The sequence below is a fragment of the Lampetra planeri genome, chromosome 3, assembly GCF_965212315.1.
Source record: "Lampetra planeri chromosome 3, kcLamPlan1.2.h2, whole genome shotgun sequence".
NCBI lineage: Eukaryota > Metazoa > Chordata > Hyperoartia > Petromyzontiformes > Petromyzontidae > Lampetra > Lampetra planeri.
This window is the reverse complement of record NC_136109.1, coordinates 11,951,871-11,978,524: the sequence shown is the minus strand read 5'-3', so window position 1 is coordinate 11,978,524 and position 26,654 is coordinate 11,951,871. Positions and strand designations below refer to the sequence as shown.

Genomic DNA, 26,654 nt, shown 5'->3' with positions numbered 1-26,654 from the left:
GCGTGTAGCAGAGGCGTGGACTCGAGTCATGTGACTTGGACTCGAGTCAGACTCGAGTCATGAATTTGATGACTTGCGACTCGACTTGGACTTGCATAACAATGACTTTGTCCCACCTCTGGCGTGTAGTGCCAGCCTTACAGGACAGGGTGTGGGAGTGCCGGCCGTAGGAATGAGATTACTAAAGGCCATGGCACTTTGGTTGACACGTGACCAGTTAAGTCAACAAAGGGGCCCAAGTGGAGGCTAGGGGTGGTTAGCATCCAGATCCTGCCCAAGGTTTCTGGAAGGTGGTCGTGGCCATGGGCGGAGCCAGCCGCAGAGAATATAAGCCGGGTCCCCAGAGGGACCGGCGTTGTTATCCTGAAGAAACCTACGTTCTCCGAGTCTCCCACACGTGGACCTGGACCCGAGCTGTGGTCCGATCCGTAGTAGCAGTTACGTTGTAATTAGTGTAGTTAGCCTGGTGGTCACCACCACAGGTTGTTATTCTGTTTAGGGGTAGTTACCCCGTGTGTTGGAGTTAAATAAATGTGTTGCCTCCAAGTCAACGTCTGCGACTCGGGTCGAACTCACTATACAAGTGTGAATCGATACAAAGTAATCCAATGAACCTGAAATATATCCTACGATTGTTTTACTATTTTTATTTTACCAGACAAGGCCCACTGAGCTATACAGCTGGTTTTCAGAAGCGACCTGACCACAAATGATAGCGCAACGAAGTGGCTAATTACGGGAAATTTATAGCAGCCAAATGTTCGAAACGCAAGTTTCTAAATGTGGAGGGAAACGTGGAGTACCCGGAGAAAAATCCATGCGACCACGGAGAAAACACGCAAACTCCAAATATACAGGAGTCAGGGTCTGGATCGAACCCACGACCCTCTATACCAGGCGAGGTAGTTAACATTTCGCCACATCTCGCCATCGAGCTGTTAACGTAATATAGTTGTAATATACAACTGTATTAGGTTTTGCACTGGTACTCTTGCATAACAACTCATGCTTAAATTATAACATGATACCGGCATCATATTTGGATTCCAAGCGACACTTTTCCCCTTGTATTTTAAAGACAAAGTGTAGCGTGAGTGTTGTGTATCGTGTGTGTTGGAAAACGAGAGTGGTGAGTGTTGAGTAGTAAGGTACAGTGAGTGATGTGTAGAGTGCGAGTGTTGTGAGTGAGCGGTGCGTTTGTTGTCTCCGTCACAGCTCGTACTTGCTGATGAGCTCCTTCAGCATTGCGTGCACGTCCGCGCCCTCTGCATCTATATCCATCTCCAGGAACTTATCCACGAGCAATTGCCATCTACAGCAGCAGAAGCACACCATCCCACACTCAACATCATACACTCAGTCGTCCCACACTCGCCGTCACACACTCAGTCGTCCCACACTCAGTACCCCACTCACAGTCCCACACTCAGTCCCCCAACAACCGCCATTCGCCACGAAGTGGCGGTGACGTCACCACGATTCTTGTGCCAGGCTATGTGCACCTTGAGGCCACGTGAAGTGTCGAACGCCCGCTGGCAGGAGGTCACGGGGCAGACCCAGCAGGTGCCACGGGTCGACTGACTGAGATGACTGGCTGATGTACCACCTGTGTCCCCTACTGTGCCAACTTGCTGTGCTTTAGCCACCCGGCGCTCTGCTCGTTGTTGTGAGCGTCGCTCCTCCACCCTCCGTTATTGTTGGAGGGCGACTGCCTCCAACTGCCCAGTAGCAGCGTCCTTCACGAGCCTCCTCCACAGAGGCCGATCTTGACACTGCTGGTACCAGTCATCGGCAAGTCCACTCAGCTCCACATCCTCCTGTACCACATCACTCCATCTTTTCTCTCGCCCGTGCCGCGCCCGTTTAGCCTCCTCGATCTGGCCGAATATGCGGGCTACATGGCCTAGCCAACGCAGCCTTGCCTGCCGGAGGAGCTCACCGATGGGACTGTCCAGATCTTTCAAGGATTTGTGAGCTCCTCACACAATCCAGCCTGGTTAAACCCAGGATTCATCGTAGGCCGGCCAGCCTAAATGTTTCTAACCTGCGAATATGTTCCATTAGGGGGGTCCACGTTTCGCAAGCTTAGAGAAGGGAGGGAATGACTGTGGCCGAGAAGACCCGAAGCTTCGTGCGGAGCGACAGATCAGGTAGCTTCCACACAGTGTTACGCAACTGATGAAAAGATAATGCCGCTCAACTGATTCGGAGTGAGACCTCTGCTGTTAAACCGGAGTCGGTCATGAGCACACTGCCCAGGTATGGGAAACTCTTCACTCTCTCCACAACTGCCCCATCACTGATTGGGAGTTGTGGGGGTGGAGCGCCCGATGGTACAAAATACCCAGGCAGGTGCTTCGTTTTGGTGGGGCTGATGGTAAGGCCCTACCTCTTAGTGGCAAGCTCCAGGTTCAGCAGCAGCGCCTCCAACTCCTCTGAGTGAGCCGCAATTACCAGGTCATCGGCATACATAACGTGGTTGACCAATAGAGAGCCATCCCATGACCGCACCCGGGCATCGATCAGCCTCCCATTGTATCTGTACCATATGGAAATTCCTCCGGTACAGCTACTGAAGGCTTCACAAACTACGTGGTCGAAATAGATGTTAAATAATGTTGGAGCCAGAGGACATTCCTGTCACACCCCAAGGTGAACAGGGAATGGCTCCGACTCCCGGCCACGTAGTTTTACCCGGGCCCGCTCACCATTATGAAGGTTCTTAATGATCGTGAGCAGCGGGTCAGGGACTCCAAAAGCACAAAGAACAACCCAGAGCCCAGGCCGACTGATGGTATCATAAGCCTTGACCAGGTCAATAAAGCACAGATGTAGGTCTTGTTGGAATTCCCTACACCTCTGCTGTAGCAAACGGACATAGAATATGGCATCTGTGCAGGCCTTCCCTTTCCTGAAACCATATCGGGGCTCCACAAGCCTCTCCTCAGAGTGCCTGGCAAGTCGGTGTTGAATAATCCTTGCCAGGACCTTTTCCGGCACACTGAGGAGTGAGATGCCTCTGTAGTTGTTACAGTCTTGTGGTCTCCCTTCTTAAAAATGGGGACCACCAGGGCATCCTTCCAGTCCTGCGAAACTCGTCCAGTGGTCCAGACTGTTGTTATGATGTCATGTAGGGCAGTCTGTGCACAAACGCTACCCTCCCTCAGCATTTCGCTTGGGAGATCATCTCTGCCCGGTGCCTTTCCTGGTCTCAGACTCTGGATTGCCTTCAGTACTTCCTCAACAGATGGCACTTCAGACAGCCACTCAAAGGGGGTGACTTCCTCTTCCAATATTTGAGGCACTGCAGCCTCAGCAGGGTCATCCCCACTTTGTCCCACGATGTTTTCCATGTGGAGGGATTTCCCCTCCCCCAGGACTTCACAAAAATGCTCAGCAAATCTGCAAATCTGTTCCTGGGGGTCGGAGATTGGATCACCGTTTTTCCCCTAATGATGGTAATAGGTGTGGCGCTGCAGGTTACTTTTTTGATGGAATTAAATAGGGATTTGTGATCGCGGGCCCTTGAGGCAGATTCCCATCTCCTTAGCAACCCGCGACCACCACCCATCCTTGCAGCGCCTCACGGCTCTCCGAACCTCCTCATTCTCCGACGTGGGATGCTGTAGCTGATGAGAGTGGGCCTGTCGCTTTTTTTCAGACAGCTTGAACACCTCCTCTGTCAGCCAGGGTCTCTGGGGAGGTCTGGACCGCGTACCCAAAGCAGCCATTGCAGCTGCCTGAGTCACAGTCCTTAACCTCACCCATTTACCCTCGACATCTGGAGTAGGGGACGATGCCAACCCCAGCCGCAAGCGATGATGAAATTCTCGCTTGCAACTTTCATCAGCTAGCTGAGACCAGGCCACCTTAGGTTTGAATGGGGTCCTGGGTGTACACCCACCACCGGAGTGGAAGAATGGCAGGCACATCTTACAGATGACTAGTCGATGGTCAGAGGGTAGATCAGCTCCACGGTAGGTCCTGGTGTCAAGGACATGGGCCCGCATCCGCTGTTCCGTCACTACATAGTTCAGCAGATGTTCTTGCTTGGACCCGGCATGCATCCATGATGTTGTATGGATGCGCCGATGCCGGAACAGCGTGTTGGTAATTATAAGCCCATGGGCTGCATAACAATCTAGCAGCCTCCTATCGTTGTTATTGAGCTGATCTGGTCCATGCCTTCCAATCACTCCAGACCAGGTGCCAGCATCATGACCAACTAGGGCATTAAAGTGACCCAACAAGATGACTATCCCGAGGGGCCACTTTAGCTAGCACCTGTGACAGGAGGTCATAGAAGGCATCTGACTCATTAGCCTTGCCTGCATCCCTCCACGGATGTTCGTCTTCGGTGGGGGCATAAGTAACCACGACCACCACTCCTCGCCTCCGGTTGATGGGAAGGCGAGCCCAAAATAGCCTGGGGCTTACAGCTTCCCACACCTCACCACCACGCTCCCACGCCCCCTTCATTATTTTGTTCAGAAGAAGAGCCACTCCCTGTTGTTTGGCAGTCACCTGCCCCGAGTATAGGACTGTCCACCCCTCATGGTGGCAGGAACCAGAGCCGGTCCACTGGACCTCCTGAATGCCACAGAGATCCAGGCGGTACCGGTCCAGCTCCCGACAGAGGAGTGGCAGCCTCTCCTCCGCAGTGAGCATTCGAACATTCCACGTGGCCATCCGTAGTGGCTTTTTGTTGTTTCTGGAGGAGCCCCGAGGGTAAAAATTCAATCTCCTGGCTCCGCCAAATGGGGTTTGGCCAGGAGACATCATAGACGCCTGTCCCCCCCGAGGCCTCCAGCACAAGCTTGTTAATTAAAATTTTCGGTCGTAGTTTAGTAGTAGTTAATTGAAGGTGGAGGGGTTACCAGCCCCTCGCACCCATTCAGAGCCCCCATTTAGCCGCTGTGGTAGTCACAGATGCCATGAGGGGAGAGGGCCAATCGGAATTGGCCCTCCCCCGCACAGCACTGTCCATGACAGCGTTGCCCGTCCGGCACCACGAGGAGGTAGGGGGTTGTTTTACCAGCCCCCCACTCACAGTCCCACACTCACAGTCTCACACTCGCCATCACACACTCACAGTCACACATTCAGTCCCACATTTGCCATCCCATGCTCCTCGCCGTCCCACACTCAGTCCCACACTCGCCATCACACACTCGCCATCACACACTCCGTGCGCCGCACCCTTCACGCACTGCACAGTGTGCGCTGGTGCGGCGTACCATCGAGTGGTGGGCACCATAGTCACGGGATGTGTAGAGCTGAGGTGGGTAAGACTGTTTGTAGCGTGCAGAGACTGTGGGTCGTGCTGTGTAAAGCTGTGGTAGCTTCTGGATGTGGTGTGGCCGGGAAAACCTCTGGTACTGCTTGTCGGCGGCCGCCTGGTCGATGCAAGGGATGGGCTTGTGGGTCTGGTAGCACTCCGACACCTGGCGAGGAGCACGGCCGGCGTGAGGGCGGCACCTTCACCTGGAACCACCTCCAGGGAACACGCGTGCCTGGTGTGTGTGCGGTGTGTGGTGTGCGACGACTGCTGTCTGTGCGTGTGTAGCTATGGGGAGCGGTAGTGCAGCAGTTAGCGTGCTGCACTACAAATCCGGCGACCCGAGTTCGATTCCTGCTCATGGCCAACTCCACTGACGATTATCTGAACAGGTCCTGGGCCTCCCCTAGGTTGACTCAGCCTCAAATGAGTACCTGGTGCAGTCTAAACATCGCTCCTCGGGAGACAAGGGCGGCTGGGCCTGGTGCTGGCCACCCACCCCCTCGTGTGCCGTTCTGGCCTTGATAGGTGCTCGCTAATAGCACTTTCCCCAACAGTCTGTTAAGGCTATTCGAGGGATCTTTGTGTAGCTATGACAGACGTGTGTGTAACTATGACGGTTGTGTGTGTGTTTGGTGGCGATACACGTAAGGTGCTGTGTGTGATGCGAAACGGGTGTGGCACAGGCGAGAGAAGACATGGGGTGATGTGGTCCAAGAGGATGCGGGAGCTGAGTGGACTTGCCGATGACTGGTACCAGCAGTGTCAAGATTGGCCTCCGTGGAGGCGGCTCGTGAAGGATGCTACTGGGAAATTGTTGGCAGTCGCCCTCCGACAATAATGGAGGCCAGAGGAGCGAGAGCTCACAACAACGAGCGGACCGCTGGGCGGCTAAACTTCAGCAACGTACCCCATTGTATGCCATGTTGGCCTTATTAAGTGCGCGCTAGCAGCATTGGCCAGAGAAGTCTTTGTCGTGTCATGTGTATGTGCGTTGTGGTGCAATGTGTGCAAAGCGGTGGTTTGTGTCTGGCTGTTGCTTGATGAAGCTAGTTGTAATTACTGGCGAAACGTCGTACTCAGATTGTAAATGTTGTGGCTTTGCTCTGCAACACACCGGTGTGCTGTACTAGTAACGCATTAGCATGTTCTGTTTACGTGACAAACCTTACTAATGGGCTTTGTCGGGTGGTGGTGGGTTTAACGACACATTTATATTTACGCGATATAACCTAAAAAACCTCTGTAATGGGTGATTCACGTATTGGAGGTGGTACTAATGGTGGTGGTTCATGTCTGCCGCTGATGCTGGCGGAGAGGGCAATGGCGGTTTTGTATGGTGGTGGTGGTGGCGGCCACGTTGGGGCCCCACCGCCGCAGTGTGGCACCTCGGTGGCGCGCTGCAAGAGTTTGGCGGGCAGGCCGGTGTTCTGGGCCACGTTGACCGCGAGGCTGGAGCTGGCAACGCCGTCCCGCAGCTGGTAGAGGAACACAAGCTCCTCGCCCTCCTGCACTGTCTCGAACGTCTACGACGCACGCGGCCAAGATGAAGGGCCGGTCACAACACAAGCGGCGGCCTTTATGCAGTTCCAGCCTCAGCGTCGGGGCTGGCTTCACCAGTCGAAGCGTCGACACTGAGCTATGCCACAACAAAGTGGCAGACGCAATGCTAGAACAACCTCGACATAGTGGTGGCCTCGACGTTGGCAGCCTCAACACATTTTAGCCATCACATCGGGGCCCTGTCCGCACCACCCTGTCGTGCACCTTGTCAGCCTGTGCTCACACAGCGCTTGTCTCAACAGTCCATATAGCCCATATGGTGGGTCTTTGTTATGTTCGAGTGCGTGCATGTTTACAAGTGTGCGTGTGTGGAGGAGGTTCGTGAAGGATGCTACCCGTGACGTTTCTCTGAATTCTGCCAAAATCGCCCATTGATGCTGGACGTAATTACCAGTGAAATGCCACGGTACTCAAATTGTAAATGTTGTGGATGTACTCTCCAACACACTGGTGGTGTGTTGACATATCAGTGCAATAATTGCCCTAAATAGTTTCATATTCCTGCATCGTAATTGCACTCTGAACGGTTTAAAAGCATTCTCTGAGCCAGCCTACTACGTTACAGGAAATGCATTTTCTTCAATATTGTTTACCTGGCAAACCTTTCTAATTGGCTGTGTCGGGTGGTGGCGAGTTTAACGACACGTTTATAGTTACGCGATCTAACCCAAAAAAACCTTCATTATGAATACAATTGGTCGCGAAAGCCTTACTACGTGTCAAACTAAACGAGGGGGAGCGAGGGGGGGAAGTCTTTGTCTTTTGTGTCTTTGCCACGAGCACCTGCAAGGAAATGAGTGGGCTCTCTGGCAGCAGCTTATCCTGCAGGAGCTTGTGGAAGTGCGTGGAGACCATGACGTGGGGGCAGCGCTCGCCCCGCGACAGCCAATGGCGCAGCACGGCCGCCAGCAGCACCAGCCCGTCCGCCTGCACACCGCAGTGGCACTGCTTGCTCACAACTCCACCAGCTCGCTCGGGAGCCGTGTTGGGAAGCGCGCCTCGTTCGACGGCTCACGCTCCCCAGCCGCTCAACCGCTCACCCGAGCCACTCACTCAGGCACTCACTCTAGCCGTTCGAACTCAACGACTTATGCTTCCCACTCACTCAACCACTCACCCGAGCCACTCACTCAGGCACTCACCCTAGCCGTTCGCACTCAACGACTTAGGCTCCCCACTCACCCGAGTCACTCACTCAGGCACTCACCCTAGCCGTTCGCACTCAACGACTTATGCTTCCCACTCACTCAACCACTCACCCGAGCCACTCACTCAGGCACTCACCCTAGCCGTTCGCACTCAACGACTTAGGCTCCCCACTCACCCGAGTCACTCACTCAGGCACTCACTCTAGCCGTTCGCACTCAACGACTTTTGCTTCCCACTCACTCAACCACTCACCCGAGCCACTCACTCAGGCACTCACCCTAGCCGTTCGCACTCAACGACTTAGGCTCCCCACTCACTCGAGTCACTGACTCAGGCACTCACCCTAGCCGTTCGCACTCAACGACTTAGGCTCCCCATTCACTCAACTACTCACCCGAGTCACTCACTCAGGCACTCACCCTAGCCGTTCGCACTCAACGACTTTTGCTTCCCACTCACTCAACCACTCACCCGAGCCACTCACTCAGGCACTCACCCTAGCCGTTCGCACTCAACGACTTAGGCTCCCCATTCACTCAACCACTCACCCGAGCCACTCACTCAGGCACTCACCCTAGCCGTTCGCACTCAACGACTTATGCTTCCCACTCACTCAACCACTCGACCCGAGTCACTCACTCAGGCACTCACCCTCGCCGTTCGCACTCAACGACTTATCCTCCCCACTCACCCGAGTCACTCACTCAGGCACTCACCCTAGCCGTTCGCAATCAACAACTTATCCTCCCCACTCACTGTAGCTACTCACTCAACCACTTGCACTCAACCACGCAACGTTCCACCAGCCTCTATCGCTCGACCCTTCACCGTCAACCGCTCCCTCGCTCACCGCATTGGTGCCTTTGCCAAACTCGTCCACCAGCACCAGGGAGTGCTCGGTAGCGCCGGCGATACTGGACCCCATCTGTGAGCGGACACCCACATGCAAGGCACATCGGCAGCAATCGCGAGAGGGGGGTTTTGGAGGGAGAGGATGGGGTGTGTAACTTTCAATTGCAGGTGCGTTTACTATTTTGTTACGATGGTTTATCAAGGAGAACCTCACTGAGTCTCGTGACCCTTTCTCAGGAGGGTTCTGCCAAGTTTTTGCAGTCGGGGGGGGTGCGATTGCTATATATAGTCCAATTGAGTAATTTGCAGGTAATTTCAAATGCAGACGGACCATGGCCTACTCTTGTTAATATTTTTGTAACTTAATATTCATATGAATGTGTTTTTCTTCAAGTAAATGTTTCAAGGCAACTTTTATTCCTGGAAATGTATTTTATGCAATCGTGATTATGTTTGTGTGCCATTTTCGATTTCTGCTGTAATGCTGATGTTTTTTTGCCCATAATTTCTATTTGCTGCCGTGTTGCACTTGTGTTTGTTATGCTATTGCTTTTATAATTTCGGTGACCCAGATCGCTCTTGCAAATGATACCTTAATCCTGGTCTCCTGAGTTCTCATCTGGTTACACAAAATCAACTGGTATCTTGAGGTTCCGATGGAGACCACCGGTGATCAAGGCCGCCAGCAGTCAGGACCAATGTATGTTGAACTTATTTTGCACCGTATGTAGTCGGCGGTGTGGGGGAAAGACAACAAACTATACACAAAAATAAGTTCTAAAGAAATTCGTTTTAAATCTAGATTTAAAAGTGCATAGCACCAGTGGCTTCCAACTATCGGAGGGAAGAGCGTTCCAGACGGCCACAGAAGCGCATCTGAAAGCGCACGATGCGGTGACCGTCTTTTGTCGATAGCTAGCCAAAAGCAAGCCGCTGCGAGGATGACCGGAGTTCGTGTGATGGTTTGTGCTCCTGGACGAGATCAGCGAGGTATCGTGGTTCATTTGTGGCAAGCACTTTGTGTATAATGAGCGCGACCTCATCACTTATTCGTTCAGCAACCGTAAGTCAACGCAGCTCGATCAGATCTTGAAATACCCAAATCCTGGTTGGGCGTTCACTTGGCCCATCTTCCCTCTGGCGTCAATACAATTAGAACCACATTTTGACGTTGATAGTAGTCGTCCCGTGGACAGACTCGCCCCCCACCATAGGAATGTGGAATTTTCACCACTGGCTCTGGGCTATAAACAGCAGATGAGCACCAATGCCTCAATGTTTATTTTAGCAGTAAATCACTTTGACTAAACTTGTCTGCTTACATATTAGTACAATAATTGCCCTAAATATTTTCATATTTCCGCATCTTAATTATACTCTGGACGGTTTAAAAAAAACCCATTACCCGAGCCAACCTATGTTGCATTTTCTTCAATATAGTTTTTTTGCCACACGTCCTGCTGTAGAAGCGATCGGACCACAGGGCACCACCTGGTTGAGGTCGATGATGAAGGTGGAGGCGCCAGTGGAGATGCTCTCGCTGGTCTGGACCCGCGAGTACAGTCCATCCAGGAGCCCAATCTCCGCCTCTTCGGCCGGCACGAAGCTGCCTATGAGCGCCATGAACACCATCAGCCCCACCTGCACCGTGGCACACGGCGGATGGTGGCGGCATCAGCCGCAGGCGGTGATGCAAAACAATCCGGCCGACGGTATAAAATGGCAAGAGCAGCACTTGCCCCCAACGGCGTGTGTAGGCCACATGGGGGATATTTGTTGTGTGTTTCTGCATAATGTGTGTGAGTGGGTGGTTGAGCGGTGGCTCGTGGTTAGCGCACTCGACTATGAACCTAACGAACCGAGTTCGATTCCCACTCATGATTAATAACAATGGCGAATATTTAAACTGTTCTGGGCATTCCCCAGGTTGATTCAGCCTTAAATGAGTACCTGGTGCAGTGTGTAAACATTAGCACTGAGGAGACAAAGGCAGCCGGGCGTGGTGTTGGCCTCCTACCCCCACTTTGTGTGCCGCGCCAGCCTTCACAGGCGCTCGCTCGCAACAATTGCCCCAAAAGTCTGTTAAGGCGTTGAGGCTACGCAGTGAGATCTTGTCATTGTTTCGTGAGTGAATGAGCACTTGTCCCAGCAGCCTGTGAGGCTACACGGAGGGGGATATTTTGTTTGTGCGTCCACGTGAATATCACCTGCTTCAGGTAGATACTCTTGCCGCATGCGTTGGGCCCCGTGATCACCTTCATCTTGCCGTGGTGCATGTCACTGACCATAGGGTTTGGCACGAACATGCCGGTGCACAGCTCCAGTAGCGGGTGCCTGGCAAACGGCACATGCGGCGCCATCATCGTCGTTATCGCATCATCATCATCACGGTGGAGGAACGGGGCCAAATGTTTCCGATAAAAAATCCGCGTCTAAAAAGTTACTCTGAAGACGTTAATGTCGTCCCATGGACACACCCCCCGCCATAGGAATGTGGAATTTTCACCACTGGCTCAGGGCTGTAAACGGATGAGCACCAATGCCTCAATGTTTATTTTAGCAGTAAATCACTTTGACTATCCTTGTCTGCCGACATATCAGTGCAATAATTGCCCTAAATATTTTCATATTTCTGCATCGTAATTGCACTCTGAATGGTTTAAAAGCATTCTCTGAGCCAGCCTACTACGTTACAGGAAATGCATTTTCTTCAATATTGATTCATGCTTGTGCAGTATTTTCTATTTCTCCCGTGACGAGGTTTTATTTGGTCCTGATTTTCTATTTCTTTCATTGCTGTCTTTATTTAATTTCATTGCTTTCGTCATTTTGGTGAACCGGGATCATTGTTGGAGGTGACAATATCTCAAGACAAAAATAAAATACAAAATAACATTGAATAAGCGACGTTTTCGGGCAATGGTCCTACTTTCAGTGCATATTTGAAATTGGCCGAAAACATCTTAATATATTAAGGACCACAGAACTTGGGCAAATGTTGGCGCAGGTTCGCTGCCAGGCTACTTTCCCCGCTCGTCGGTGTGGCACAGTACAATTTCAAATTACGGCTATTTTTAATTTCGTAGTTCGTGCTTCCGCATCGCTGTAAGTGCCACCAACGAATCAGTTAAAATCCTCGCAAGTGAGACTCTCTCCCGGCGTCTTGACTTCTCTCACCTGGTTTAAACAAATAAACCGGAGCCGTGCCAACGGAGGCTTCAGTCGTGTGGGAATGGGCTCGCTGGGGAGAGATGTCCTACTACACTGCATTCCACGCCAGGGGGTCCTATCTGTAGGGAGGCACTGAGTCATGCTCCTGTAACGCTCTTTAATAAGAGCTGCGATATTAAACCCCTTGTCTTGGCTGATATTCATCAGCGGCTTTAATTAAATCTTTCATCTAAATTCTCTGAATTCCCCAATTACTTGTTTAGGGGTGAGAGTACCTCAGTGTGTGGCTGTGCTTCGTGTGGGGGGAACGGTGCCACAGCGGTTATGACGCTGCGCTACGAACCCGGCGACCAGAGTTCGATGCCCGCTCACGGCCAACATCGATAACGAATATCTGGGCCGGTTCTGGACCTCCCATAGGTCGTCTCAGCCTGAAATGAGCACCCGGTGCAGTGTGTAGAAACATCAGCAATGGGGTAGACAAAAAGGCGGTGCAAACCACACCACCCCTCTGTGTGCCGAAGCTTGCTAACGGCACTTGCCCCAACAGTCTGTTCAGGCTAAACGGGGGATCTTTGTATTTGTGTGTTGTCTATGTCCTCGTGTGTGTGTGTGCGCATGCGTCCATGCGTGTTTATACGCGGCACCGCGTGGCCCCACCGGCCGCCCTTGATGTTGATGATGTTGCTGGTGGTGAGGCGGGGGCGCCGGTAGCCGTAATCGCGCGCCACCATGCCCAGCGCCAGCAGGCAGTCAAGGCGAGCGGCAAGTTCCATCGCTTTCGTCAGCACGGCCGCCTGCTCCATCACCTTCCCCTGCAGCTGTTGCACGATGGCCAGCTCCTGGTCTGGCGCATGGCGCCGGCGGTTTCTCGTCAGCGCCCGTCGCGTTCATCGTGTTACCGTCATCGTCCAAACGGTAAACACCGATTTCGATATTATCCCATCCCCCCACGGTGCTAACAGTATTGAGACCGATCAAAGAGTTTGCTTGTGTTGGCCCAATGCTGCTGATTGCATGCGCTGATATATAATATACAGTGCCCGGTTTACTCTCACGTGTAGCAACACTCATTAGAGGAGTTGGCCAGACATCCAAATGTAGGACCACAGACGTGGTCTGATATTTGCAGCCGCTCCGCTCGTCTTGTGGTTTCCTGTTCATCTGTGTGCGTTACAAATCTTCAATGAGTATTTTTTTGCGTGTGCGGGAGGACGCCAAATTCCCTTAAGAAAGAAAGACAAACACGCGTGAGAGGGAGGCCAATGGAGATGGAGCTGCGAGCTTCACCTCTGATCTCACACCGAGCGTCGCCCAGCAGTTGGTCCAGCTCTTGCGTGCGGGAACTCCGGTAGTGCACCCTGTTGTTCGACACAAACTGACACCACACACGCGCACGAAGACCCCCCATATAGCCTGGGGAAGACTGTTGGGGCTAGTGTTGCGGTAACTTTGGATGAATGTGCTGACTGTGAATATTATGGAGTGTGGCGAGTGTGAATGTTGGCTGAGAGATGAATGTTTAGTGTGTGGTTAGAGTGTGTCATCCTCACGTGCGTGCGTGCGGGGAGTGTGTGTGGTGACGGGGGATGCTACGACAGTGCCCTGCGCTCACCATGAATTCAAGGCCCTCAATTTCAAAGTTTCCCTCCTCCGCCTCCTTCTCCATCTCCGGCAGCTGTGGCACGGAGAGCAGGTACCCGAGCTGCATGCGCCAGTGCGGGGCACACGCGAGTGAGCGAGGCACACACGGACTCTAAACTAAAGCTGAACTATGTTTTTTATTTACCAGGTAAAGCCCGACTGAGGTATATGAGCACTCTTTTCAGAAGCGACCTGGCTATCACAAATGATAGCTCAACAAAGTGGCTTATCTCGTGGAGATTTATAGCAGCCAAATACTCTAAAACGCATGTTGATTAAAAATGTTTCTAAACGCATGAACTCAACACCATCATCAACACTATCGCTAACAAACAAAGACAAAGATCCCCCGTATAGCCTTATCAGCCTGTTGGGGCAAGTGCTGTTAGTGAGCACCTATGAAGGCCGGCATAGCACACTAGGGGGTGGGCGGCCAGCACCACGCTCGGCCGCCTTTGTCTCCTCAGTGACGATGATTACACATCGCACTAGGTACCCATTTGAGGCTGAGTCGACCTAGGGGAGGCCCAGGACCGGCTCAGATAATCGTCACTTGTGTTGGCCATGAGCGAGAATCGAACTCGGGTCGCCGGCTTTGTAGCGCAGCACGCTTACCGTTACACTACCGCTCATCACATCACAATCACCACCACAATCACCAGCACAATCACCACTGGCACCACCACTGGCACCACCCCTTCACCGGCTGCACCTGCGGTAGGTAGATGATGCGGCACGAGGTGATGCGAACATCCAGCTCCTCCAGCTCGTCACGCGCCACGCGCGTCATGAAGTCCGGCAGCCCGTAGAACGTGCGCTTCTCTACACGTGTCGGCACCGCAAGGACAGACGCGGTGAGGGGGCGCTCGCTCTCGCAAGGGAGACCTGGGCGGTGGTGGTGGGGGGGTCCCACTCACTCCCTCCCCACAGCCCTTAATTCAATAGGTTTCGTTTAAACGTGCAGAGAGCCTCAAGGGATTCGTTCACGCACTCACAGGGAGAGCTGGGAGTACGTGAGGAAGATTTTTTCTTCGGTCATTTGTAGAAGATGTTTTTGTCTGGGGTTAGCGCAAAGGTAGAGTTGGTGTTCGTCTTTGGTTTAGTGTCAACTGTGTAAATCGGAGGTGAGGGGGAAGGACAACAAGGTTAGTGTGAGGGATTATTTTTGAAGTTATTTGTTAATGGCAGGGTTAAGGTTTGTGTTATATTTAGTGTTCGTGCTGATGGCAGAGTTGGTGTTCGGAATAGGTGGAATTATGAATATTGAGGATAGTATTGGTAATTCGTGTTAATATTCAGAGTGTTAGAGATTCATGTTAAGGCTAGCGTTAGGTCGGATTAGTGGTAAGGTTAGTGTCGCACTGCTTTTAGTGTTTAGTTTGTTGGCTACGTACGGTGCGATAGAAGTTCAACATACACACGTCAGTGTTAATTTTAATTAAGTTTTACACGTGGGCTTTCGCGGCCAATATCATCCATGAAACAGATTTTTTTTAGGTTAGATCGCGTAAATAGAAATGTCATTAAACCCTCCACCACCCGACACAGCCAATTCGTAAGGTTTGTCACGTAAACAGAGCATGCCAATTCATTACTATTACAGCACACCGGTGTATTGGAAAGCAAATCCACAACATTTACAATCTTGAGTACGACGTTTGGCCAGTAATTACAACCGGCATCATCAGGCGGCAGCCAGATGGCAAGATTATGGGGAGTATTATATTTAGTGTATTATTAGTAGGGTGAGTGTTCGCAATGAGTGTTCGAGTTAGTGTTGATATTATTGTTGAGAATATTGGTTGTTAGGGTTAATGTTACGGTTAGTATTGGAGATATGAACATCGAGGCTTGTGCTTGGATTAGCGTTAAGGTTAGTGTTTTAAGCGTTGGTGGCGTTACGGTGAGTGTCTACACTTAGTGCAAGTGCTCTTGTTCTGGTTATACATGAAGTGGGATGCCGAGCAACTCACTTTCATCAAGCGAGGTGTCCACATTGGGCTTCACCACGCATCTGCTCTCCATCTTGCTCGACTCAAAGTCCATCTGCAACGTGCCCACCACGTTCATACCGTATAACCTTAACAGACGGTTGGGCCGAGTGCTGTTAGCGAACGCCTATGAAAATTGGCACGGCACACAAGGGGGTGGGTGGCCAACGCCACGCCCGGCCGCCTTTGTCTCCCGAGTAGTGATTTTTACACACCACGCCAGGTACTCATTTGAGGCTGAGTCGACCACTTCATGAGACATACCACTCACACGCTCACGCACAGACGTCCACACACGCCCAGGGCCGCCTGGAGGTTCCTGGAGGCCCGGGGCCACAATGCCACCACGTGGGGGCCCCCTTATTTCACCGTCCATATTACCCGCCGTGGCACCCTCTTTTGTGTGAAGCCTAAGGCGACTTATCCCTTTTCACCCCACTACCTCCGGGGGGTCCTGCACACACACACACACACAGCACGCTCACACGCATCCCCAGAGCAGGTGATCCATCTCCATTCCCTGTACGCGCGCTACTCTACCACCACCGCAGCATGGCCCATGGAGGTACCCAGTGCAACGGGCAGGTCAGCGCTGGGCGCCGAGTGCAGGCATGTGGACTCTGCGTCCACCTTACCACGTTGGCGAGCAGCGAGCTGATGTAGGTGAGGTTCCTGGAGGTGTGATTGATTCTGGCGAAGAGCTTCACATTCTGAGGCAGATTGCGGCACGTTTCCCAAATGTACACCAGGTGGAAGACCGTCTGTACCAAACCAACACCACTATCACCACATGGTGCAATCTCTACCGCAGAATATCACTTCACAACACGAGCACCACCACCCATCATTTTGTTATGAACTTCACCACTACAACACGTGTGATATGAATGGGTACCAGAGTCTTGCTGCATGCATGATTTGGACCATTACTGGAAAGCAATAGCCTACTCTTCCAGGACGGTGTCACGAGGCTTCCCCAAGGCTGCCACAGGTGGCAATTCCTGGTGTAAGAATTGCACTATCGGCCGCACACGGGTACTGGCGCAGCGGGTAGTGTGTTGGTCCTCTGGCGCCCGGCAGGGCATTTAATGGCCTCTAGGTGTACTACCACGGAACCCCGCGGTGTGGCAATGGCAAGCGGCAGTAGGGGGAGGGGGTGGCACCTGGTAGAGTGCCTTCCAGTCTTGCACAGTGGCGTGGGAAATCTTCATTCGGATGAGGATTCTCTGTGGGGGTAGAGAAGACATCGGGTGTCTGATGTCTATTACGGGAGATCTGCAGGAGACCGCTGAGAATGGTGGAGACGTTAGACACCCGTGTGCAGAGAATTGTAATAGTTACAAGTGTCTAACACTTGAGAACCTGGTTTAATCGTGGGCCCTTTCGCAGATTTAAACAAGGGAAATGAGGAGTGCCAGCTCAGTGCTCTGATCTCTGAGCCTCCCCGCCACCACTATTTCATTAAACATCAAGATGTCAAAGTGGCCAAAGCCGTTGATGCCACCACACCTTGCCAACACTTTATACCCTCCACAAGATCCCGCAGCTGCTGCTGCGCCATAGAGACGCGACCTTCAAAATCTTCCCGGGCGTGATCCCCACCATCTGGCCTTGGTCACGGGACTCGTTCATGAGAAATGGCTTTGAGTGTTTATGGATCCGAGCGGACGCTCAGACCTCAACACTGCCGGAGAGGGGCCTACTAACCCAGGAAAGGCCTAAGACACAACACAGAGGAAGGCCTACAACAGAGAGTGAATGCACATGGGGGGCGAGGGAGCGTGACGGATTTGGCCAAAGTGGTGAGTGGGGGGGCCCCGCTGTGGAGAGCCGCTCGTGGTGCAAGTTTATTCTTATTTAATGCCGTGAATGGTGAGGGAGGGGGGGGGCAGCCCTGAAGGGACTCACGGATAGGCTCCGGATCTGCTTGAGGTAGTTTTGCAGCCTCTTGACGACTTCACAGTTGCATGGGGAGGTGGTGAACTCGACGACGTCCTGGCGGTCCGACAGCTCTTGCAGGTTGCGCGTCGGGCGGCGGAACCACATCCTGGAGTGGGCGAAATGGTGGGGAGGAAGCGCCCCGGCCAGTGACCAAAGCGGCAACATATCCAGCATCGTAACTCGACTGTAATACTTCCACAACCTGAACACAATCCTCTACCATGCCACTACTCAGACACCCACCACAATGCGATCGTTACTGAAATGCAATCGCTAAGGTGAAAATTTGCGTAGCAAAATCACCACCAAGGCAATACCGTAAGACTACCATAACTCTAAACACACAATACCATAACCAGAAGATTACCATAACACAACCATCAGCGTAACACAATCAATAACACAACCAAGAGACTACCACAACACACTACCAACCAGAACAAAATCATAACAGGTAGCAGCCACCACCATAACAACCGTGATGGCATTCACACTATGACCACTCATACAGCCACGTTCCACCACATAGCCTGAACACCAACACGGCCCTAACCCTGCTCCCTTGTGGCTGTTCTAGTCACACTCTTGTGGGGGGGGTGCCCGAAGGGACTCACTCGAGGAGGCGAACGCCAGGAGGGGAGTGACAGCGGTTCATGATGCCTGCGGGAGACACAGCGATACTGATGACCGTCCCCGTTTACGACACCGACGTTGAACACAGTGGCGATTTAAAATACTGTTATGAGTGGCTTCCTGCCCAAAACGAGCATCGAAGTAGTGTGCGCTCATCGTTTTCTTACAGCCGTGAGCAAGTAGTGGAAATTGCATGTTCATATGGCAAGGCAATCCCCAAGCCGGATTTGAACTCGCACGCTTCTGATTGCGTGCCGCTCACTCTACTGCCGAATAAACTTGACCCGCCTAATAAACCAGGAATAATAATAATAATTCACAACCCTTTATCAATTGATTATTGGGTAAAGACCTCAATGTATCGGTCATGGGGATTGTTTAATAAAACTTCACCACGCCGATTAGTGCTGGCTGGTGAAAGTGAGGTTGGGTCCAGGACCCGTTCGGATTTTGCTCAGAAGTGATACTTGACGTGACTGGGAATCGAACTTGGGTGGCCGGATCCGTAGTAACTATGCAGTTTAAACAAACAAAAAAAATAGGTTCTGTGTTGGTATTCAATGTGAGCGATGAGGATTGAAGTGGATGGTGGACACTGTGCTCCGGGGAGGTTAATCCCTTGTGAATGAGGACAGCAATGAGAGGTCGATTGTGCTGGCGTTGAGTGAACGGGCATGCAGGTGGCTGAGTTAGCCGAGGGGTGAGGGGGGCCGGAAGTGAGCAGTTTAGGGGGCGGAGTGGAGAAACGAGTGGGTGAGTGAGTGGCGAGCAGTTACCGAAGAGGCTGAGTCCTTCCTTGCCGCCAAAGACACTTTTAAACGCTGACGGGTGAGTCCGAGATTTAAATATCTGCAAGGCGCTGCAAAGACAAAGTTCCCCCGTGAAGCCATAACAAACTGTTGGGACAAGTGTTGTGAGCGAGTACCTCGAAAGGCCGGCACAGCACACAAAAGGGTGGGTTGGCCAGCACTATGCCCAGCCTCCTTTGTCTTCCAAATGGCGATGTTTACACACCACACTAGGTACTCACTTGAGGCTCAGTTGACCTATGGAAGGCCAAGAACCGGTTCAGACAATCATCACTAGCGTTGGCCGTGAGTGGGATATGAACTCGGGCCGCCGGGTTCATAGCGCAGTGCGTTAACCGCTACACTACCGCTCCCCCACACACATGCAAACACGTAAACATATTAACACGCATGTGCACACACGCAGACACACGCCCCCGGAACTTGAGCTGATGATGGATGGTGCAGGTGGAGTCCGTGTCTTGTCCTGGTCCTACTGCTACAGCTGATGTTCCTGTGTTTTGTGCTGCTGGTGGTGTAGGTGATTTCCATATGTATTGTGCTGCTAGTGCTGGTGGTGCAGATGGCGCCTCTGTCTATTGTGTTTGTCCTGACGGAATAGGCGGTTCCCCCAAATGTCTCGTGTAAGGGCCAGTGGTGCACGCTTTGCCCTCATGTGCCGTGCTGGTGCTGTTGCTGTTGGCGCCCCAGGCCTGTGCTGGGTACCGGAAGGTGTTCTTGTCAACGTGCACGATGTCCTCCCTGGGACGAGAGAAGCGCACGCATGCTTGCGTCAATACTGACAGAACCAGACATTTTTCCACGCCTCGTTCACGTCGACTGCTGAAACGTATTGCATGTGTTCCATTGTTGTGCAAAAAAAAACGGCTGTAAATCTATTTAGTCGTGCTGTTTTGTAACAAATATATTTAATATTTTACGAAATGGAGAAAGGCAAGACGGCTTAAGACTCATACATGCTTAGTTTCGGTGAGACACTAAATTATGTATACTGTGGGTTGGGTGATAAAGAGGACCGTGTATACAGTTGCGTACGACATGGGTATTTGTGGCTGTGATCAGTGGTGTGGTTGTGCTTGTGGTGATCAAAGCAGTGAGTGTCGTGGGTTGTGTTTCCATTGGTGTGGTTGCGTCGGTGGTGGTTATGAAAGCTGTGAGCGCCACGAGTTGTGTGGTCGTGCCGGTGGTGAAGACAGCTGTGAGTGGTGTGGCTGTCAATGTGGTTGTGTTCAAGGTGCTGTGGTTGTCTCTGTGGTTGTGGTCACGGCGGTGTGGTGTGGCCGGCGTGGACACGGACGGCATGAAGATGCGGAAGGCCATGATGGGGACGCGCACATCCTTGTTCTCCAGCTCCACGCCCACCCTTTTCTGCTCCACGTACTTGAGCAGTGCGCCCATCGCACACAACTGCAGACACACACAACAAAGATAACCAACAGCACTGGCACTGCCACCACCAACACCATCATTTTTCTTTATTTGACCAGGTAAGGCCCACTGAGCCATATACCACTTTTTCAAAAGCGACCTGGCCACAAATGATAGCTCAATGAAGTGGCTTATTGTGTGGAAATTTATCGCAGCCAAATACTCTAAACGCATGTTTCTAAACGTGGAGGGAAAAACAGGAGGACCTGGAGAAAAATGCACACGACCACGGGAAGAACATGGAAACAAACAGGCATCAGGGTCGGGATCGAACCCACGATCCCCCTGTATACCAGGCGAGGTAGTTAACATCTCGCCACCATGGCGAACATGGGTCTTGCCCGCCCCACTCTGCAACATAATGCAATACTGGCACCTGTCCCGAGGTTGTAAGAATCGCTATTCCCTGTTCAAAGGAATCCCGTGCGGTACCATATAAGAATTGTCGAACGGCACCATCTTCACGAAGTGGTAGATGCGCTCTTGTTCCGTGAGGTCCGGCAACATGCCCGGCAGGTTGGTGTTGAGGATACGCTGCTTGCCGGCTTCCACCACTAGAAGCACACACACACACACATGTAAGGGTGCGTGTGTGTACGTTAGCCGAGAGCAGCCATTCCTGATGGTCAATGTACGGCCGAGAATGGACCAAAGTAATGCTTTGACAAGAGTGCTGCTAACTTGGTGTCGCACGTAAAAGAGACTGAGTCAGCGTGACACTGAGCCAGTGTGACGCAACACCGAGTGAGTGTGTGGCTCGAGCCCCGTGCCACGTCACCTCCACCCCAGACCCACAGAAGTTCAAGCTGGGCAGCACCTCCACGTTGTAACTTCCCTGCTCACGACCATCCACTTGCTCACCGCCATCCCCCTCGGGGGCCTTCTTCTCACCGACCTCACCGTCTGCTCGCACGCAGACAGGCAGCCAGCCACCCCACACCTTGGCTTTGAAGCATCTAATTCGGCCCAGTTGCCTGTGCTGGCTGCGATACCCATAACGAACGGTCGCGTGAGCGAGTGGAGTGAGCGTCCGTACGGAGGGCAAGGCGGCGGTGCGCCACGACCTGCCACTCTCACCTGGGTTGGCGAGCATCTTGAAGAAGCTGTCTTTCTGCTTGGCACTGGTGATGATGCATGTCGGGTTCAGCTGGAAAATCACTGCGCAGCACAGACAGCCGCCCGGTTCGACCATGTTGCCGGTCCAGGTATAGCGCAATGGCGAAAACAAAACCACCACAGGGTGGTCCTTGCAAAAGAGGCAGTGTTGTTTCAGAATCAGTATTTATTCCGGAGGAATCCGATGAACTATAAAACTCTTTTTCACAGATATCCAGTAGTTTCATCAGAATAGAATCAGTATTTATATTGGAGGCATCTGATATGCTATAAAGCTCTCTTTCACAGATGTCCAGTAGTGGCGGATATGAACGTTATGTTCATGTGTCCCAATGGGGTCATTTCATATCCGAGTAAAACAAAGAATACTTTACAAATGTTCCCCGTCCGTAAATACAGTTCCCCTTCAAACAAACTACATCTGGGGGAGAGCAGGTGGCTTGGCAGGGCTCATGGATTAAATCCCAGATTCGCACACGAAGTGAAATGGGGTTCACAAGACGAGAGGAAGCTTTGATAGTTTCAGCCTTGACCATACACACCGTAAAAAGTGACTCATTTGAAGACCTGAGAGCTTATTCAACAAAGACACACAGAGGATGCATCTTGTTTGCACAGCTGAAGCGAGAGCAGCACGCTCACGGTTTTGTCAGACGGTGAGTCACGTGCAATTGAAAGGGATGTGCAAAGGCTTCTGAAGATATAAATGATTAGCGTGCAAAATAAACTGAGAATTGACTCAAGATGGGAAATTGGGGTGGAGAGATGCATGCGTGTGCATTTTTTTTTGCAAGTGTTTGCATGAGTTTGCGTGGAGGAAGTGGGGGGGGGGGTGCAGTCATTGGCGCACAGCGGTACAAACCCAGCCAGCAGAATTTCATTTCCAGCCACGGCTGGCATCTGTGGCGAGCAGTATTAAAAACCGGTCCTTGGCTTTCCCTAGGTCGAAATGGCCTGAAAGAAGTACCTGGAGTGGTGCGTAAACATAGGCACTGGGGTGCTGACCACTACCGCCGCCACGTGCACCATTCCGGCATCAAATAAAAGTCAAAGCGATTTCCTGTTTGAATGAACATTGAGATCGTGCTAATTTCTTGTTCCAGCCTTAAGCCTGTAGTGGGCGAGTCTATCCATAGGACAAACACTTTTTACCTTCCCACAAAGTGGTACTTTATTTTATTGATGCCAGATGAATGATTGGCGGAGTACAACCCTCAACCAGGAATTGGATGCGCAACCTTGTGATCGCGAGACACCGATACACGCTCTCCTGCTGAGACACCGATATACACTCGCTGACGAGCACTTGGCCCCAAAAGTTTGTGGAGGCTACACGGGTGGTTGGGGGGATCTTTGCGTGCAAGTGTCCGCACCGCGTTTGAGAAGCGAGTTGTTATCCGTGTCGGGCGTGTCGTTGATGTAGTAGACGTTGCCGTCCTCGGAGTCGTAGAAGGCCATGCCCAGGATCCTTCCGTTCCACATTATGCTCAGCACCACCTGCCCGGCCGCCCAGAAAAAAAAACAAAATTTAGCCTCGCCACATCACCGCTGACTTGCCAGGCCCCACCGAGACCAATCTCCACACACACACACACCGTGGTGTGAGTCACGGTGAATCACAAACAGTACTCAATGTTTTCTAAGTTAATGCCACTTAAGTCGTGTGGTTGTCCACGCAGGTATGGTTGCTGGAGGCCCTAAGCAGACATTCTTATGTGGGCATCCCCACCCCCCCTTTCAATTTATAAATCCTCCACGGAGCACCAGTTGAAAAACCCTGCGAAATGAGTCGTAATGGGGGACCTGTGCAGGCCACCCCTCAATCCGTGTGCCACGGTGGCGAGATGTTAACTACCTCGTTTGGTATACAGGAGGTCGTGAGATTCTATCCCGACCCTAACGCCTGCTGTATATTTGGAGTTTGCTTGTCTCTCTCTCTCGCCGTGGTCACGTGGATTTTTTCTCCGGGTCTTCCGTTTTTTTCACTCCACATTTTGAATCAACACCACGCGTTGAAGAGTATTTGGCTGCTAAAATGTCCACGTGATGATAAGCCACTTCGTTGAGCTACCATTTGTGATCGCCAGGTCGCTTAAAAAAAAAAGCTATTATAGCTCAGTGGGGCCTTACGTGGTAAAATGTAAAAATAAATTGAATCGCAATAAAATGTCAGAGGGACGTGAGCCAGAAAAAAATACCTGCGCCTGTGGCTGGTCCCCCCTCTCCACCTCGCACGGGGGCCCAGTGGCCGGCTTGTGCACCAAAACCACGTCCTCCTCACTCATCTCGAACCCGCCAGGTAGCGACGAGGAGGGTCCCGTCGCCCCGTCGAGGCTGGGCGCCGATCGCCCCCCGCTCAGCATGGCATCCAGCGTGGGCCCCAGTGACATGTTTAGCTCCTGCTGCAAGGGGGGCAAGATGGCAAGGGGGACAGGCAAACAGTTGGTGGGGTTGAGAGGGCAACACATACCTGTCAACACCTTACCAGTGCCTACCTTATTACAGACCAATTCAGACCTTATCAGTCACCCCGTGCCCTTATAAATCTCAACGTTCAACCTACAAATTCCCATCACAAGGGGAAAAACACAAATAGACGCATATTTGTTGTTGCCCATATTGAAACGGCTGTACGCCGTATGCACCTGAAAACTCGATTTACCTGTAGAATCAACACCACGCGTTTAAGAGTATTTGGCTGCTAAATGGCCACGTGATGATAAGCCACTTCATTGAGCTACCATTTGTGATCGCCAGGTCGCTTTAGAAAAAAAAGAGTTATTATAGGTCAGTGGGGCATTACCTGGTAAAATGTAAAAATGAATTGAATGGCAATATAAATGTCAGAGAAACGTGGGCCCCAAAAAATACCTGGGCCTGTGGCTGGTCCCCCCTCTCCTCCTCGCACCGGGGCCAAGTGGCCGGCTTGTGCACCAAAACCACGTCCTCCTCACTCATCTCGGACTCGTCAGATAGCGACGAGGAGGGTCCCGTCGCCCCGTCGAGGCTGGACGCCGATCGCCCCCCGCTCAGCACGGCATCCAGCGTGGGCCCCAGTGACATGGTTAGCTTCTGCTGCAAGAGGGGCAAGATGGCAAGGGGGACGGGCAAACAGTTGGTGGGGTTGAGAGGGTGACACATACCTGTCAACACCTTACCAGTGCCTACCTCATTACAGACCAATTCAGGTCTTATCAGTCACCCCGTGCCCTTATAAATCTCAACGTTCAACCTCCAAATTCCTATCACAAGGGAGAAACACAAATAGACACCTGGAGTACACTCACCACTACATACTGTACCTGTCAACACCTTATAGTGATTACCTTATTAGACCAATTCAGACCTTATTGGTTACCCCGTGACCTTATAAAGCTTAACGTTCATTCTACAAAGTCCCATCACAAGGGAAAAACACAAATAGACGCAAATTTGTTGTTGCCCGTATTGAAACGGTTGTACGCCGTATGCACCTAAAAACTCAATTTACCTGTAGAATCAACACCACGCGTTTAACAGTATTTGGCTGCTAAATATCCACGTGATGATAAGCCACGTAGTTGAGCTACCATTTGTGATCGCCAGGTCGCTTTAGAAAAAAAAGAGTTATTATAGGTCAGTGGGGCATTACCTGGTAAAATGTAAAAATGAATTGAATGGCAATATAAATGTCAGAGAAACGTGGGCCCCAAAAAATACCTGGGCCTGTGGCTGGTCCCCCCTCTCCTCCTCGCACCGGGGCCAAGTGGCCGGCTTGTGCACCAAAACCACGTCCTCCTCACTCATCTCGGACTCGTCAGATAGCGACGAGGAGGGTCCCGTCGCCCTGTCGAGGCTGGACGCCGATCGCCCCCCGCTCAGCATGGCATCCAGCGTGGGCCCCAGTGACATGGTTAGCTCCTGCTGCAAGGGGGGCAAAATGGCAAGGGGGACGGGTAAACAGTTGGTGGGGTTGAGAGGGCGACACAAACCTGTCAACCCCTTACCAGTGCCTACCTTATTACAGACCAATTCAGACCTTATCAGTCACCCCGTGCCCTTATAAATCTTAACGTTCATCCTACAAAGTTCCATCACAAGGGAAAAACACAAACAAATAGACACCACTAGTACACTCACCACCACATACCTGTCAACCCCTTATAGTGCTTACCTTATTAAACCAATTCAGACCCTATTGGTCAACTCGTGCCCTTATAAATCTCAACGTTCAACCTACAAATTCCCATCACAAGGAAGAAACACAAATAAATAGACACCACTAGTACACTCACCACCACATACCTGTCAACCCCTTATAGTGCTTACCTTATTAGACTAATTCAGACCCTATTGGTCACCCCGTGCCCTTATAAATCTCAACGTTCATCCTACAAAGTTCCATCACAAGGGAAAAACGCAAATAGACGCATGCTTGTAGTTGCCCCGTATTGAAACGGCTGTACGCCGTATGGACCTGAACACTCAATTTACCTACACAAGAATAAGGATAACCCGTACGGGTTGATAGATATGGAGACATGGCACATGAGGAGGAGGCAATGGGGTGGCTGGACATGTGTGAAAAATAACTTTATAGTTCATCGGATTCCTCCAGTGTTTAAATATTCAGATGTGCGGTGGGTCGAAGGAAATGTAACATTGTGAGCGGATTGAATGGGTGGACGCGTATAAGGAGATTATGTGCGTGAAATATAATTTGAACTCCTAATAAACATCACAATATATATAGCGTGTCAGAATAGTCGCTATGTTGTCTGCAGCTCTACTTTCATTAGGAATCCCATTGGGAGCTATGTACTTTTAAATCCAGATTTAAAACGTATTTCTTGAGAACTGCTTTTGTGTGTTTTAGTTTGTTGTCCATCCTCAACGTACGGTGCGAAAGACGTTAAACATACATCTCAAAAGTCTGTTATGGACGTCTCATTTCTCTCTCATCTGTATGCCCTTTCTATCGTCTCTATTGTACGACATCTGCAATGTGTATCCACGTTATATCGCTTCATCTCCTTCTCGAATATAACGTCCGACTTAGACGGCGTCCCCACCAAATGATCCGGGACCACGGAAATGCGA

General features: G+C 51.6%; 1 protein-coding gene across 1 annotated transcript; it reads right to left on the bottom strand.

Moving 5' to 3' along the window:
* Positions 1-1,209: 1,209 nt before the first annotated feature.
* MSH5 (mutS homolog 5) lies at positions 1,210-25,469 on the bottom strand. The gene is given in 26 exon segments (XM_078616913.1): positions 1,210-1,312; positions 5,371-5,444; positions 6,511-6,804; positions 7,625-7,768; positions 8,841-8,915; positions 10,334-10,483; positions 11,050-11,176; positions 12,674-12,860; positions 13,304-13,391; positions 13,629-13,718; positions 14,370-14,479; positions 15,631-15,703; positions 16,284-16,409; positions 16,812-16,874; positions 17,557-17,695; positions 18,204-18,249; positions 18,999-19,081; positions 19,737-19,772; positions 20,329-20,438; positions 20,892-21,013; positions 21,255-21,362; positions 21,537-21,617; positions 22,949-23,072; positions 23,774-23,977; positions 24,447-24,650; positions 25,275-25,469. Coding segments are annotated over 26 exon segments (3,153 nt in total). The 5' UTR covers positions 25,467-25,469.
* Between the last annotated feature and the right edge of the window lie 1,185 nt (positions 25,470-26,654).